Below are 16,739 nucleotides of genomic sequence, written 5' to 3' on the forward strand. Positions count from 1 at the left end.
GTTCAAGATTTTTCTGGCTACTTTTGCCTTATTATGTCTCTATATGGAATCTAAAATAAGCTTTCCTAGTTGTCCTAAAATAAATAAACTGGTAACTTTATTGTGATCACATTAAATTTATAGATTAACTTAAGGAAGAGTAACATACTTTTAAAATTGCACCTTCCTATCCAATAATAAGATTTGTCCACCATTTATCCTAGTTTTCCTTGATCTCCCTTATTATAGTTTTAATTTTTTTTTCTGTACCATTTCTAAGTTTATTGTTAGGTATTTTATTTTGTTGCTAAAACTAAATATTTTTGTTGTGAGAATAGCAATTTCAAATAGAATATTTATTATATTTTCTAACTTGTTTACATACAGGAAAGTTATTTTGTGTGTATTAATTTTGAACATTTCCATACTTTTGTTTCTAATATTTAAAGGTTTACATATTATGCTTCCAATTATACAGTTATATTATCCTGTATTAATGTAATTATATCTACTAATTTTACAGTTTTTATACTTATATTTCTTTTTTGTACTAAATGCATCTTACTGGTACTGTCAAAAAATATTTGAATAATGCTTGCCTTTGTTCTTATTCTTCATTTTTAATGGGACTAGTTTTACTGTTTTGCTCATTAAGCAAATTGTTGGCCTTCATGGCGGTTTTAAAATAGAGTCTGCTAAGGAGTTACCAATTTATTCTTATATTATTAAGAAAACTTTACCAGAAATTATTACTAAACTTTATTAAATGCCTTTTTAACATCTATGGGGGTAGAGGGATTATGATATTCTTCTCATTTGACCTATTATTTTGGTGAGTGATATTAGTTACTTTAATATTGAACCAGTTGTATAGTATTTAAATAAAGTGCAGTTAGTCATTGTGAATAATTTTTAGTGGGTTGCTGAATCCTGTTTTCTCATTTTATGCAGGATTTTTGCTTTAATATTCAGAAATAAGATAGATTTTTAAAAATTTTCTAGCTTGTGTGCATTTTTCAGGTTTTGGTATGAATGTTATTTAGAATTCTTTGCTTTAGAACAGTTTCAATAATGTTTTAATTAATGTTCTTTTTAATTTTGAGAGAAGTCTTCTAAAACTGTGCATATTTTGTTACTGTTTTAGAGAGACAGAGTATATTGTTATAATAAAACTTCTCAGTTTCTTCTTTGTTAGGTCTGTAAGTTTCCTACATATTCCAGGGACAGTTATGGTTATTTATTTTCCTAGAAAAATGCTTTTCATGCAGGATTTTAAAATTCATTTCTAAATTTAAGCAAAGTATTCTCCTATAATTGCTATAATTTCCTTTAAAGATAGGAGATTTTTTCCCTTTGTCCTAATATTTTACATTGTGTTTTGCATTCTTATTTTCTCCCATGAGTATGTTGGTAGGCTTTATCTTGTTAATTTTTTCAAAGAATCAGTGCTTGAATTTATTTCTTAGTTCTAGTTTTGTGCTGTATTAGTTAATGATTTTTTATAAATCTGATTTATTTAGATTTATTTTGTCCTTTATTTAACCTCTTGCTCTGTATTAACTTCTTACTTCCCAGTATTTTATTAAGAATGTTTTCAAATATGCAGAGAAGTTGAAAGGATTATACAGGAACCTATATGGCCATCAACTAGATTCTTACAATCAATAATTTACTATATTGCTTTATCACATATGTAGCCATCTATCCATCCCTCTCTTTATCCATCAAGTCCTTTTAGTTTTTTTATTCATTTAAAAGTAAGTTGCAGATATTCTTACATTTTACCTCCAAATACTTTAGCATGTATATTGTTACCTGGAATTCCTTTTTAGTTTTGAGGTACATTTTACAAAGACAAAATTCACAAATCTAATTGTATCAATGAATTTTAACAAATTTAACAAATGCATACATTTGTGTAATCTAAACCCATACCACAGTATAGAACATTACTGTTATAATTACTTTTTTAAAAATTACTTAGATGTAAATCTAACAAAACATGTAGAAGACTTGCATTCTTAAAACTATCGATGTTGATGAAATAAATAAAAGAAGATCTAAATAAATCAAGAAATATACCATGTTCATGATTAGGACTAAGCTCAACGTAGTAAAGCTGTCAACTCTCCCCAGTTGACATACAGGTTTCAAGAAATTCCTATCAGGATTTCTTTTTGTAGATGTAGACAAAATTATTCTAAAATTTATATGGAAAGGCTAAAGAACTAAAATAACTTTTTTAAAAAAGCAATTTTGAAAATGAAGCATAAAATGGGATAAAGTAGCCTCTTACCTCAAACTTTTATATAGCTACAGTGGTCAAAGCTGTGTGGTATTAGATCAGTAGAAGAGAATAGGGAACTCAAGTAGAACCACATAAATATTCCCAAGTGGTTTTTGACCAAAGTGAAAAAGGAATTTAATGGAGGAAAGTTTGCATTTTCAACAAATATTGCTGGAGAAATTGGATATCCATAGGAAGAAAAGAAAGAGACAAGGGAAAACTTCAACCTAAGTCTAACACCTTATACAAAATGCATTCAAAATGAATCATAGATTTAAATGTAAAACATACAATTATAAATCTTTTTTAAAATAGAAGAAAATCTTTATGATCTAGAGCTAGGCAAAGAGTTCTTAGAATTGACACCAAAAACATGATTAATAAAAAAATTGGTAAATTGGACTTCAGAATTAAAAGCTCTTGTTTTGCAAAAGACCCTGTTAAGCGGATGAAAATACAGTGAAGAGGAGGAAAACAAAGAGCAACATGCTTATGCCAGTTGATTCTATCTCTTTTATTTTTTTATTTTAATTTTTTTTTAAAAAAAAGCTTTCCCAGAAATTCCACCAGAAGTCATCTTTTTACCCCTCATTAACTAGAATTATATTGCGTTGCTACTCCTGGCCACAGGCAAGCCTGAAAACTTAAGGTTATTTAATGGAAGTACATTGCTGCCCTGATAAATTCAGGTTTTGGTAAGTCAGGAAGAAAGTTAGAATGAAAATTTGGAGGACAACTAGCAATGTATAAAAAAACTAGCAGTGGAAATTTGGAGGACAACTAGCTGAGTGCAGGGCCTTATACTGCTAAATATTCTTTTGTTCATATAACAGTGGACCAACTTGAACAACTACTTGAATCTGCATATGGAAATGGCTTATCCTAGCAATTAACAAAGTCACCTATTCTGCCTTATGGAAAATAGTCATCTTTTATATCTGCCACATAAGACAAAATAAAGTAACTCCTCGGCACAATTTTGGAAATGCTGTGAAATCTTTTGGAGGAATACTTAGATTTGGATACCCTTGAAAAGAAGAAGTTATGTGAAATTTTGTGGCATGTGATTTAAATGCAGAATAAACTGGCTGCTGTAGTTGCAAACACTTGTAAAGGCTTGAATATTATCAACTTGTGATGATGTATGTAACTGTCCTGAGAATCCTGTGCTAGAAAACTAAGAGGATGTAATTATCAAATTAGATGAGAACCAGATACAGACTAAAAAGGAATTAAATAACTAAGATGAAATGGATACATGACTGGCAAGATACGAAGTACTGAAACTGACTCAAGAGGAAAATAGAACATCTAAATAGACATATAACAAGTAAAGGGATTTAATTAATAATAGAAAAACTACTACAGAGAATAGCTTAAATCCAAATAGCTTCATTGCTGAATTCTACCAAACATTTAATGTTTAGAACATTGTACTGAACAATTCCTAATACTTCAAAAGCTCTTCCAACAGAAGAGGAAGGAATGCTTCCCCATCCATCCCTATGAGGCCAGTATTACTCTGATAATAAAACCACACAAAGACATCACAAGGAAACTACAAACTAATATATATTATGAATATAGATGTAAAATTCATCAGCAAAATACTAGCAAACTAAATCCAGCAACAAATAAAAAGAATATATATCATGAACAAGTGGAATCTATCCAGATATGTTGTTTGTTCCCTATACCCAAAATCAATTAATGTGATAGAGAATATCAGTAGAATTAAAAGAAACACAAGATCATTTCAATAAACATAGAAAAGGCATTTTTTAAAAATCCTGCACCCTTTCATGACAAAAACACTCACTAAATTAGGACAAGAAAGGGATGTCCTCAATAAAAGACATCTATGGAAATCCTACAGCTAATATCTACTTAATGGTGAACAGACTAGATGCTTTCCCCATAAGGTCAAGAACAAGACAAAGATACCCACTTTTCCACTTCTATATGACATTGTAATGGAGGTTCTAGCCAGGGTAATTAGACAAGAAAAAGAAGTTTAAAAAATCTACACTGGAAAGAAGGAAGTAAAACTATATTTGCCAATAAAATAATTTTGTACATAGAAAATCCTAAGCAATCCACTGAAAAAAATTTTTAGAACAATATGTGAGTTGAGCAAGGTTACAGAATATAAGATTAATATATAAAAATCAATTGTATTTCTATGCACTTATAATAAACAACCCTAAAATGAACTTACGAAAACTATTCAATTTGCAAAAGAATAAAATATGAATACATTTAGGTAAAGAGCACAAGGCATACTCTGACAACTACAAAACATTACTGAAAGAAAATAAAGATCTAAGTAAATAGACATCCCATGTTTATGGATCAAAAGACTTACTATTATTATGATGACAGTCCTCCCCAAATGAATCTACAGATTCAATGCAGTTTCCATTAGAATACCAGTGGGTTGCTTTGTAGAAATTGACAGGCTGATACTAAAATTTGTATAGAAACTCAGGGAACCCAGAATGACCAAAAAAAGAAAAAAAACTTAAGAACAAATTTGAGAGCTCACACTTTCTTATTTCAAAACTTAACTACAAACAGTAATTTAGTGTGGTACTGTCATGAGGATAGATATATAGACCAGTGAATACCAGTGAATAAAATTGAAAGTCCAGAAACAAGCCCATGTGTCTGTGGTGAACTGATTTTTGACAAGGATGGCAAGACTATTCAATAGGAAGAGCATTGTCTTTTCAACAAATGGCCCCAAGACAACTGGATAGATAACCACATGCAAAATAAAGAAGTTTGTCCCTTACCTCACACCATATACAAAAATTGATTCAAAATGGATCAACATCTAACTAACAGCCCAAACTATAAAACCCTTACAAGGAAACATAGAGGCAAATCTTCATGACTTTGGATTTGGCAATGCATTATTAAGTATAATGCCAGAAGCACAAGCAACAACTGGAAAAAAAATAGATGAATTGAACTTTATCAAAATTGAAAGTTCTGTGTTTCAACAGAAACTGTCAAGAAAATGAGAATTAAACCCATAGAACAAGAGAAAATATTTGAAAATTATTTATCTGACAAAGGACTTCTATCTAAACTATATAAAGAACTCTTACAACACAATAATAAAAAGACAACTAAATTTTAAAGTGTACAAAGGATCTAAATAAACATTTCTCCAAAGTAGATGAACAAATGGCCAATAAACACATGAAAATATGTTCAACAGCTTTAGTGATAGGGAAATGCAAATTAATACCACAATAAGATACCTCTTTACACCCACTAGGATGACTTGAATCAAAAAGTCAGATGAGTGCTGACAAGCATGCGGAGAGACTGGAACCCTTATACACTGCTGTTGGGAATGTAAAATTGTGCAGCTGCTTTGGAAACAGTTTGGTGTTTCTTCAGAAAGTTAAACATTGAGTTACTATTTGACCCAGCAGTTCCACTTGTAGGTATGTACCCAAGAGAAATGAAAACATATATCCAAACAAAACTTAAATACAAACGTTAATGGCAGCATTATTCTTAGCAGCCACATGGTGGAAACAACCCAAGTGTCCATCAATGGATGAACGGAAAAACAAAATACGGTATTTCCACACAATATAATATTAATTGGCCATAAAAAGGAATGAGGTACTGATACATGCTACAACATGGATGAATTTTGAAACCATTATACTGAGTGATAAAAGCCAGACACAAAGGAACAAATAATGTGATTCCAATTATGTGAAATGTCCAGAACAGGCAACTATATAGACAGAAAATAGCACATATGCCTACATCTCACTCAAGGTTAGTGTGGTAGTGTTGGGGATTTTTGTATTTTTTTTCTGTTCCCTTTCCCCAGATGCAATGGTTTTCTACTAATGTCTTATTATAGATTAAGTATTTTGTTCCATAAAGAGAGATGCATAGATGGGTCTGGGTGGAGTTTGGCAGAGGCTGCTGTTCCTCTCCCCAGCGCAGCACCACAAGAATAACTTTCTCAGGATTCTCTTTTTCCTTGTGAGCACCTAGTGGGATTCCCAGAGGAAAAGTCTGAAAGTGGGTGCTAACCCCCTACATCTTATATCTACAGCCCCAAGGGACTTCACACTCACATTTGGCTTTTTAAAATTTATTTTAGAAGCTTTAGCTGTGCCTTATTACCAGATTATATGAAGTTCAGCAGCATCTGCCTTCAGTGGGCAACTACTGAGGTCCAGTTTCACCTTGCAAATTTCTGTCTTTTTGCAGACTTTGGAGCATTTGGTTGCCCTGCAACCTCTTCTATGGGGGGTTGGTGAAAAGCCATTATTTGCAATTTGTCTAGTATATTTTTGTTGTAAGGGTAGGGATGACTTTTTTTCTTTCTTTCTTTTTAGATGGAGTCTCACGCTGTCACCAGGCTGGAGTGCAGTGGTGCAATCTCGGCTCACTGCAACCTCCACCTTCCAGGTTCAAGCCATTCTCCTGCCTCAGCCTCCTGAGTAGCTGGGACTACAGCGCACGCCACCACACTCAGCTAATTTTTGTATTTTTAGTAGAGACGGGGCTTCACTAGTGTTGGCCAGGATGGTCTCCATCTCTTGACCTCGTGATCCGCCTGCCTCAGCTTCCCAAAGTGCTGGTTTTTTTTTTTTTTTTTTTAACATTATGTATCTCTTAGCTGACATTGGAAATCTGACCTGTAATTTTCAAAAGTGTCAAAGTCATGACATACAAGGAAAGACTGAAAAGCTGTTCTATATCGAAGAAAACTAAAATATACATTAAAGTTAAATGCAATGTGTGATTCTAAAGTGGATACTTTTGCTATAGAGGACATTATACAACTGTCAAAACTTTAAGGATTAAATATTAGAAATAAATCAGTATGGCCGCGGCGCGGTGGCCAAGCTGTAATCCCAGCACTTTGGGAGGCCCGAGAACGGGCCGGATCACGAGTCAGGAGATCGAGACCATCCTGGCTAACCGGTTGAAATCCCGTCTCTACTAAAAATACAAAAAAAAAAACTAGCCGGGCGAGTGGGGTGTGTCCCAGTATGGGCGCTGAGCAGGAGAATGGCCGTGAACCTGGGAGGCGGGAGGCTTGGCCAGTTTGAAAGCCCGAGAATTTGGGCCCCCCGCCACTTCGCACTCCCCAGTCTGGGGCGACAAGAAAGCGAGACTTCCGCCTCAAAAAAAAAAAAAAAAAAAAAAAGAAAGAAATCAGGTATTAATGGTCCCCCCTGAATCTTGATGGTTTGTTAATTATGGTTATTTTATATTAAGAGGAAAAAAAAATTTTCCTCTCATTGGAGGAAATATGTTTGGAGAGGATGGGGTATTATGTTGGCAAGTATTTCAGGGATAAAAAGGTTTTTTTCCTGTTATTGCAACTTTACTGTATGTGTGCAACTGTTTCAAATAAAAAGTTTAAAAATCACATGCCTAGGAATAAACCTGATAGCCAAGATTTCTATGAAGAAGCAATAAAGCATTATTGAGAGAGATTTTTAAAGCCCTAAATAGAGGGATATAGAATGTTCATAGATTGAGAGACTCATTATTTTAAAGATGTCAGTTATCTCCAAACTGATCTACATATTCCATGCAATACCAATCAAAATCCCAACTGTGATTTTTGTATAGAAATTGACAAGATACTTTAAAAATCCATATGGAAATGCCAAAGACCTCTTAAAGGACAAAAATTGTAAGATTTACTTTACTAGCTCATAAACCTTAATAAAGTTACAGTAATGTATGGCATTGCTGAAAGGAAACAGGAAGGGATTAGAATAGAGAGCTTAGAAACAGACCTGTGTATATATGGTCATTATGACAAAAATGGAACTGCAAGAGAAAGTTAAAGATGGTCTTTTCAGTAAATAATACTGGAATAATTGGATTTCCATATGAAAAAAGTGAAATCTCACCCCAACCTTATACACAAAAGTCCATTTCAAATGGGTTAGGATATAAAAATGAAAGGTAAAACAATAAGACTTCTAGAAAATAATACAAGAAAATATCTTCATAATGTTAAAATCTGGAAAGACTTAAACAGAACATAAAATACCCTAACCAGGGGGCCGGGTGCGGTGGCTCACGCCTGTAATCCCAGCACTTGGGGAGACTGAGGGGGACGGATCACGAGGTCAGAAGATGGAGACCATCCTGGCTAACATGGTGAAACCCCATCTCTACTAAAAATACAAAAAAAATTAGCCGGGCGCGGTGGCGAGCACCTGTAGTCCCAGCTACTCGGGAGGCTGAGGCAGGAGAACGGCATGAACCCGGGAGGCAGAGCTTGCAGTGAGCTGAGATAGTGCCACTGCACTCCAACCTGGGCAACAGAGCGAGACTCCATCTCCAAAAAAAAAAAAAAAAAAAAAAAATCCCTAACCATAAAGAAAAAGACGGATAAATTTGACTACAGTAAAATTAAAAACTTCAGTGCATCAAAAAATAAACCAAGGTAAACAATAGATTGGGAGAATATATTAATATTTGCAATACATAACTGACAAATAGATCATTTCTGGAATATACAAAGCATTTCTGAAAGTAATAAGAGAAGACAAACAACCCAGTAGGAAACTGGGCAGGAGACTTCAATGGGCACTTTATAAAAAAAATGATATTCACATGGCCAGTAAACATGTGAGATAATATCAACCTTATCGTGAAGTCTTATCTTACGGTGATTTTAATTTGCAATTCCCTGATCATGAGGCTGAGTACTGTTTCACAGACACCTTGCAAGGTTAAATTTAACTTATACTAAGCAATGGTGAGCATATGGAGCAAATAGAACCTTCGTGACCTGCTGGTGGGTATGTAAATTAGTATAATCATTTTGGATGATAGTGTGGCATTATTTACTGAAACTGATACATGCCCTGCAACCTAGAATTTTTACTCCTAAAAGTGATGTGAGCACAGATGCTCTAAGCAATATGTACAAAGCTGTTCATAGCACCATTGTTCTTAATAGCCCCAAACTGAAACAGCCCAAATGTCCATTATAAATAGAAATGGATAAATTGTAACATTTTGTAAAATATTATATATCAATGAAATAAGCAAATTATAGCAATATGCCACCACGTGGATTGATTTCACAATATACATGAAAAACAGCACAGAAGAATACCACATACTATGCGATTTTAATTTATATAAAGTTCAAATATGGGCAAAGCAAAGCAATGGTTTTATTTACACTTCTGTAGATAAAAACTATATTATACACATGCATATATATATGAATGCTTAGGTGGTAAAATTATAAAGGAGAGTAAAGAAATTATATTTATATTAGCATTATATTAAGGCTAATGGCTCCTTTTCAAAGGGAGGGAGAGGCTGGTGATGGGAAAGGGGCATAAGTGGAGTATGTAAGGTGCTTGCAATGTAATATTTCGTGGCTTATGTGGTATTTGCTTTGTGATAAATCAGTAAGCTGTAGTTCTTTGTTGTTGCACTTTTCATAAGCATAATACCTAATAAACATTTAAACATTTGCTTTGTTTCTGGCCATGTGAAATATGGATAGAAGTTTGTTTTGGTAGAATTTTTTAGTGGGCACAAACAATTGACAAAAAGATGAATACATCAGTGGAACAGAGTAAAAACGTCCAGAAATAGACCAACATGTTTATGACCAAATGACCTTTGACAAACGCACTAAAGAAACCCAATGAGGGTAAGGAAAGTCTTTTCAACAATTGGTGTTGTAACAACTTAGTATACATGTAGAAAAAAAAAAATCCTTGACTTCTACCTCACTAGTACACAAAAATTAATTCAAGACAGATTATAGATCTAAACATATAAAGCTATATATAACCTAACATTATAAAGCTCCTATAAGAAAACATGGAACAATATCTTTGTAGTTATAGAGAAGGCAACAATTCCTTAGGAGATAGAAAGAAAAAAGAAACAGTGAAAAATCAATAGAGTTGATGTCATCAAAATTTAAAATTTCTCATTAACAGACAGTTAAAATGAAAAGGCAAGCCACAGTCTATAAAAATCAATATTCCCAACACATATATGACAAAAGACTTGTATGCAGAATATATGAAGAATTCCTACAAACCAACAATGAAAACCTAATTTTAAAATGGACAAAAGATTTGAACAGACATTTCTCAAAGACTTATAATAATCAATAAACATATGAAAAATTTTTTCCACATGGGAAATGAAAATTTGAACCACAATGAGATACCACTTTACATCTACCAGGATGGCAAAAAATTTAAAAGACTGACAGCCAAATATTAGAATGTAGAGCAACTGGAACTCTAATACATTGTTGGTGTTCCCACAAAGTGATAAAATTGTATAATCACTTTGTAAAAAGATTTGACAGTTTTATTTCTTAATAAAGGAAAATATACATGTATTCCCTGACCAGCAGTTTATCTCTTAGGTAAATAAAGATGTAACTATTATGTCCACTAATGGTCAAATTGTGGCAATCCATATTAGAGAACACTATACAGATGTTAAAAAATGATAAAGATCTATGTCTATTAAACATCTCTAAGATGTTTAGTGAAGTGGGGTGGGAAAAACAAATTGGTGATCCGTATATATACAATGATGCCATATACATGAAGAAGACATTGTGGTTAACTTATTGTGGTTGATTCCGTCGCAGTTGATTAAGTCAGTTAGTACAAGACACTCTTCCACTGACAGCCATGTTGTTTTACATTTTACAACGGTAAGCCTTAGGATGAGGATGACAAAGTGGAGAGACATAAAGAAACTGAGCTCTGGATGACCACCGAGTCACTGATTATACCATCCCTTGAATCCCCTCTACTTCTAGGTTTCTAAATATGTGAAATAATATTTTTTCTTAGCATATGCCAAAAGCATCTGAACTGGATGGGTGAAAGCAAGAAAGCCTAAAAAGATAGAAACCAAAATGTTGGCCAGGTGCGGTGGCTCACGTCTGCAATCCTAGCACTTTGGGAGGCTGAGGCGGGCAGATTGCCTGAGCTCAGGAGTTCAAGACCAGCCTCGGCAACACGGTGAAACTCCATCTCTACTAAAATACAAAAAAAATTAGCTGGGCGTGGTGGCATGCACCTGTAGTCCCAGCTACTTGGGAGGCTGAGGCAGGAGAATTGCTTGAACCCAGCACGTTGAGGTTGCGGTGAGCTGAGATCATGCCACTGCACTCCAGCCTGGGCGACAGAGCGAGACTCTGTCTCTTAAAAAAAAAAAAAAAAAAAAAAAAGTTGATATTTATCTCTGCATAATGAGATTGTGGATTTTTTTTCTTTTAACTTTTATACGATAAACAAGACTAACAAAAATAATTACTTATAAAAAGCATTCCAAATTAAACACCTTTAATTCAGAACCTCTATTATTTCTGGGATTTCCTATGACTCCTGGATTTCCCTTTTATAAGATCATTTGCATATACCATATCTCAGTGATCAAAAAGTGGGATCAACCAAAGATAAATCTGAGAACAGATTACAAGAAGTCTCACAGTAGCCAAGTGAATAAAGAGATATACAAAATGGAATATCCTTACCACCTACTTAGGCTTTTAAATCTGCTGTACTGGTGGTTAGGACCTGAAGGAGTCTTCTTTGGCTTACAAGTTTATTTTTTTTCTTTTTCCTTGGAAGAAAATGAAGCGTATGGTGTAGGGCTGAAGGCATGGTGTTGTCTCAGCCAGTCCTAAGGCCTATGGAGAAAGGAGCTGAAGGACAAAGCAGAAACCTTCACAAGGTGATCCATGAGACATAATGACACAAACAGCACTGATTTAGTGCTCATATGACATGGTAACTGCTAAGTGCAGTCTCCATTCTTCTGGGAACATGACTTTGACTAAAGGAGGACTCAAAAAAATGCAGTGTTGTTTTCTCAGCTCAAGAGTTTGCAGCTTTGAGAGAACTGGGAAACACGTATTTGTTATGCACAGACATCTGAGTTCTCTTGGGACAGTGGTAGCCACCTCTTTCAAGTAGTTTTTTGAACAGCAGACATCAACAAGGACAGTAGGAGATTGTGATAATGGAAAGATGAATATATAATTTTCCAGTCTACTTGACAAAAAGATAGCTGCGAAATCTGTCACTGAATAACAAGTCAAGAAGAAGTGCCTATATCAGGAATCCATGTTGATGTTTAAGGCCATTACCGATGAAATTGCTTAATATAGAATACTCAGAAAATCTTGAAATGCTTCATTTCAAGTGAAAAATCTACTTAAACAACCCTAGCTCTAGAGTAGCTTTTTTGCAATGACGATATTGCCAGACATAAAACATTTATGCAGTAGACGTATATTACATTATTTACATCTAAGGAATATGTGGATAAGAACTTTGCATTGTTCAACTATGCATTCATTCATCTCTCCATATGTCCATTGATCTCTGTCCATTTAATCTATAGACATTTAACTGAATGCTCACCCTGTTTCAAATACAATGTAAAGAACAATTTTAGTGGAACAGTGGATATGGGTATCAGAAGTGGGTTACATCTGATTCTCAAAACACAGCTCTCAGTAAGAGTATTCTAATAAACTGCAAACTTGACCCTTATATACAAGTTCTTTCTCCAGTTATAATGATAGGGTTTCATGGTTCTCTACAATAAGGACTAGTTATTAATAAGTAAAGAAGAGAGTAAGCAGAAATTAATAAAATCTCTGTTTTCTTAACTGAGAAGTCTGGATTTCTTGCAACTTTTGAAAATCAGCATACACAGGCTGGGCGCGGTGGCTCACGCCTGTAATCCCAGCACTTTGGGAGGCCGAGGCAGGCAGATCACGAGGTCAGGAGATCGAGACCATCCTGGCTAACCTGGTGAAACCTCGTCTTTACTAAAAATACAAAAAAAAAAAAAATTAGCCAGGCTTGGTGGCGGGCATCTGTAGTCCTAGCTACTTGGGAGGCTGAGGCAGGAGAATGGCGTGAACCCGGGAGGCACAGCTTGCAGTGAGCTGAGATTCATGCTGCTGCACTCCAGCCTGGGTGACAGAGACTCCGTCTCAAAAAAAAAAAAAAGAAGAAAATCGGCATACACAAAGGCAAATAGCTGAAATTCCTAACGTTTCAGAATGGGAGCTATTTTATTAGTTCATTAATTTTGACTTAAGTTGGTTAAGGCTTTCAACTAATGAGAAGATTTTAAATAAAACATTTAAAATTTTAATCATAATTTGCTTATCTTTATTATCAATTTATTTGGTTGTGTGTGATTCATTTAACTCTACAATACAGTGATACACGTTTGCATCAATATGGTAGACTGTGTTTCTTCTGTAGCTAGATTTGACGGCTATTGATTATGTCAAATACACTTCTGTTGTTACAGCAGATGTACACATAATCTCTAAAATATTTGTCCAGTAATACTTGTTTGTCACCAAATTCTTGGTCCATTAAAAAAATACAAATAACTAGGGTAGTTAGGCTGTGAAGTCATTTTTCCCTCATCAAATAGGTCATGGTCAGAAAGATCTGAGAGTAGTGCAGATGACGTTTAAGAAATTTGAACCTAAAAAGAAGGAAAGCTGGCAGCTAAAGGAGAAGTGGCAGGGGTAGGGGGCATCTAATATCTTTACTGGCCAGGCGTGGTGGCTCACACCTGTAATCCCAGCACTTTGGGAGGCCAAGGCGGGTGGATCACGAGGTCAGGATATCAAGACCATCCTGGCTAACATGGTGAAACTGCGTCTCTACTAAAAATACAAAAAAATAAATAATTAGCTGGGCGTGGTGGCAGCCACCTGTAGTCCCAGCTACTCGAGAGGCTGAGGCAGGAGAATGGTGTGAACCCGGGAGGCAGAGCTTGCAGTGAGCCGAGATCGGGCCACTGCACTCCAACCTGGGCGACTGAGCAAGACGCATCTCCAATAAATAAATAAACAAAATAAAATAAAATAAAATATTTGCTTTTGGGAGATAAACCTGAATATGTCTATAAGATTTATCTTGACAGCCATTATCAAGCAAGGAGGCTGAAAGGAAAGGAAGAATAAAAGGTAGAGTAGGATTCCCAGAGGTGGGATAGAATGGTATTAAGGGCTCAGGAGAAAGAGAACTGTGTTATAAAATAGGTATAAAATCAGTAATGAGCAAAAAGCAATCATGAAACTACTCAATATAATAATTCAGAAAAAGGTATGAACGAAATGTCATAAGTTGTATTACAGTGTGACAATGTTCATTATTACTTCCAATGAACCCTTAGTGCAATCTTACCCCACACAAAACACTACATTTTAGCCTATATCTATCAATGAATAATTTGAAAATACGCAATAAAATTTTCCTGTTTTATTTTGAAGTCATTTTCAAATAATGTTTCACTTTTTTTTCCAGATTGGACTCCTTCTTGTCCTGAGCCAGTGTATATCCCAACGGGCTTAGAAATGGAACCCCTTTATCCAGACTCCAAGGAAAATACTGTGGTTTATCTAGCTGAAGATGGTGAGCACATAATGATGCATGTTGCTGTAAAATAGAATTTGGTACTTAGGTTAATCTCTGAGTTATATTTGTTCTGCTGTTTGTAGTGGAAATTTCAGATGACCAGTCCCTAAACATAAAGATGTTTGTTTACATATTGATCCAAGTGTGGATTTAGTGCCAGTTATATTTTTGAAGGCGTATTGCAGTTTATGAAAAGTTACTTTAAAATTAAACATCATGTTTGCCATTAGAATGAAGAGTTATATTTAGAATGAATTTTGCTTCATATCAATTTTGAAAGATAAACGCAGTGAAGTGCTTTGCAACTATTATTACCTCTAGTACAGCTCACATTCATGCATTCATTCAGATGTTTTTCTTTTAATTTCCTGACTCTGATGCATTTCTTGGCGTTATAATGTTTAAAAGCGAAACAATTACCCTACATTGCAAAAAAATATCTAAGATTGTATCTCAGGAAAGTGTTCTTAACACTCAAGATCCATATTTGTACTTTGAAAACTCTATTAATGCAAAATATTTTGTCTGCTTTCATGATACAGTATGCTAATAATCAAACATAGAAGTCTCAGAGTATATTCTCAACTATACTGCTCCTGAAACAAGTGTAAGGAAGTATAGACTCCTCATAATTTCACCAACACAGTTTAATATCTTAGAGTATTTTCATATATTAAAGATAACTTCTAGGGAGCATATATACTTAAGGGGCTAGCAAGACAAAGAGAAATTCACAGAGACTATTTCCTGTACGGTAAGCAATTGTAGAAATCATATACTCACAAACAACTCACAAAATATACTCACAATATTTTAAACAACTGCAGAGGAATACCTATGATTTTTCCAACTTGATTGTGAATATTTACATGGCAAACATGCCTCAGAACTGCCATACATAACTGAAATGAGATCTGATTTAAAAAACTAAAATAACTGAGATGAATCAGTCAGGGTCTTCTCAGGAATTAGATAGCATACTCAGAGTAATTTAAGAAAGTTTAATGAAATTTAACTTAATGAATTTTTAAAAGGGTAGACAGAGTTAATGGAGATTAACAAGGGATGGTGGGAAGCAACATAGGACTATCAACAGAGCAGAACCATGACTGCTAGGCCTGAAAGGGTGAGAAGACAGAATGGTCTCCAGACCTATAGAATCCTTTAGGTATAGGAGAGGGCAGCCTCGAAACAATTGTGGCTTTCAGTAAAGAAAAGACAGAGGGGGCGGAGCAAGATGGCGGAATAGAAACAACTCCAGTCACCAGCTCCCAGCACCAGAGACACAGAACAGAGGTGATTTCTGCATTTTCAACTGAGGTACTGGGTTCATCTCACTAGGGAGTGCCGGACAATCGGTGCTGGTCAGCTGCTGCAGCCGGACCAGCGAGAGCTGAAGCAGGGCGAGGCATCGCCTCACCTGGGAAGCACAAGGGGAAAGGGAATCCCTTTTCCTAGCCAGGGGAACACACAACACCTGGAAAATCGGGTAACTCCCACCCCAATACTGCGCTGTACCAGGGGTCTTAGCAAACGGGCACACCAGGAAATTATACCGCACACCTGGCTGGGAGGGTCCCACGCCCAGGGAGCCTCCCTTATTGCTAGCACAGCAGTCTGTGATCTAACTGCAAGGCAGCAGCGAGGCTGGGGGAGGGGTGCCACCATTGCTGAGGCTTAAGTAGGTAAACAAACCCGCTGAGAAGCTCGAACTGGGTGGAGCTCACAGCAGCTCAAGGAGGCCTGCCTGTCTCTGTAGACTCCACCTCTGGGGACAGGGCACAGCTCAACAACAACAACAACAACAACAAAGCAGCAGAAACCTCTGCAGATGCAAACGCCTCTGTCTGACAGCTTTGAAGAGAGCAGTGGATCTCCCAACATGGAGGTAGAGATCTGAGAACGGACAGACTGCCTGCTCAAGTGGGTCCCTGACCCCTGAGTAGCCTAACTGGGAGACATCCTCCACTAGGGGCAGACTGACACCCCACACCTCACAGGGTGGAGTA

General features: G+C 35.5%; 1 protein-coding gene across 10 annotated transcripts in view; it reads left to right on the plus strand.

Annotated features, from left to right (window-relative positions):
• The window catches only part of AGBL3 (AGBL carboxypeptidase 3), a 147,407-nt gene that overhangs the window by 17,487 nt on the left and 113,181 nt on the right, over positions 1–16,739 (plus strand). For all 10 annotated transcript variants that reach the window (XM_017887701.1, XM_017887711.1, XM_017887705.1 and 7 more), the window contains one exon: positions 14,620–14,727. In XM_017887701.1, coding sequence (XP_017743190.1) covers positions 14,620–14,727 — 108 coding nt within the window. The remainder of the gene's footprint in view (positions 1–14,619; positions 14,728–16,739) is intronic.

The sequence above is a fragment of the Rhinopithecus bieti genome, unplaced genomic scaffold, assembly GCF_001698545.2.
Source record: "Rhinopithecus bieti isolate Rb0 unplaced genomic scaffold, ASM169854v2 scaffold_17275, whole genome shotgun sequence".
In the NCBI taxonomy this organism is placed as follows: domain Eukaryota; kingdom Metazoa; phylum Chordata; class Mammalia; order Primates; family Cercopithecidae; genus Rhinopithecus; species Rhinopithecus bieti.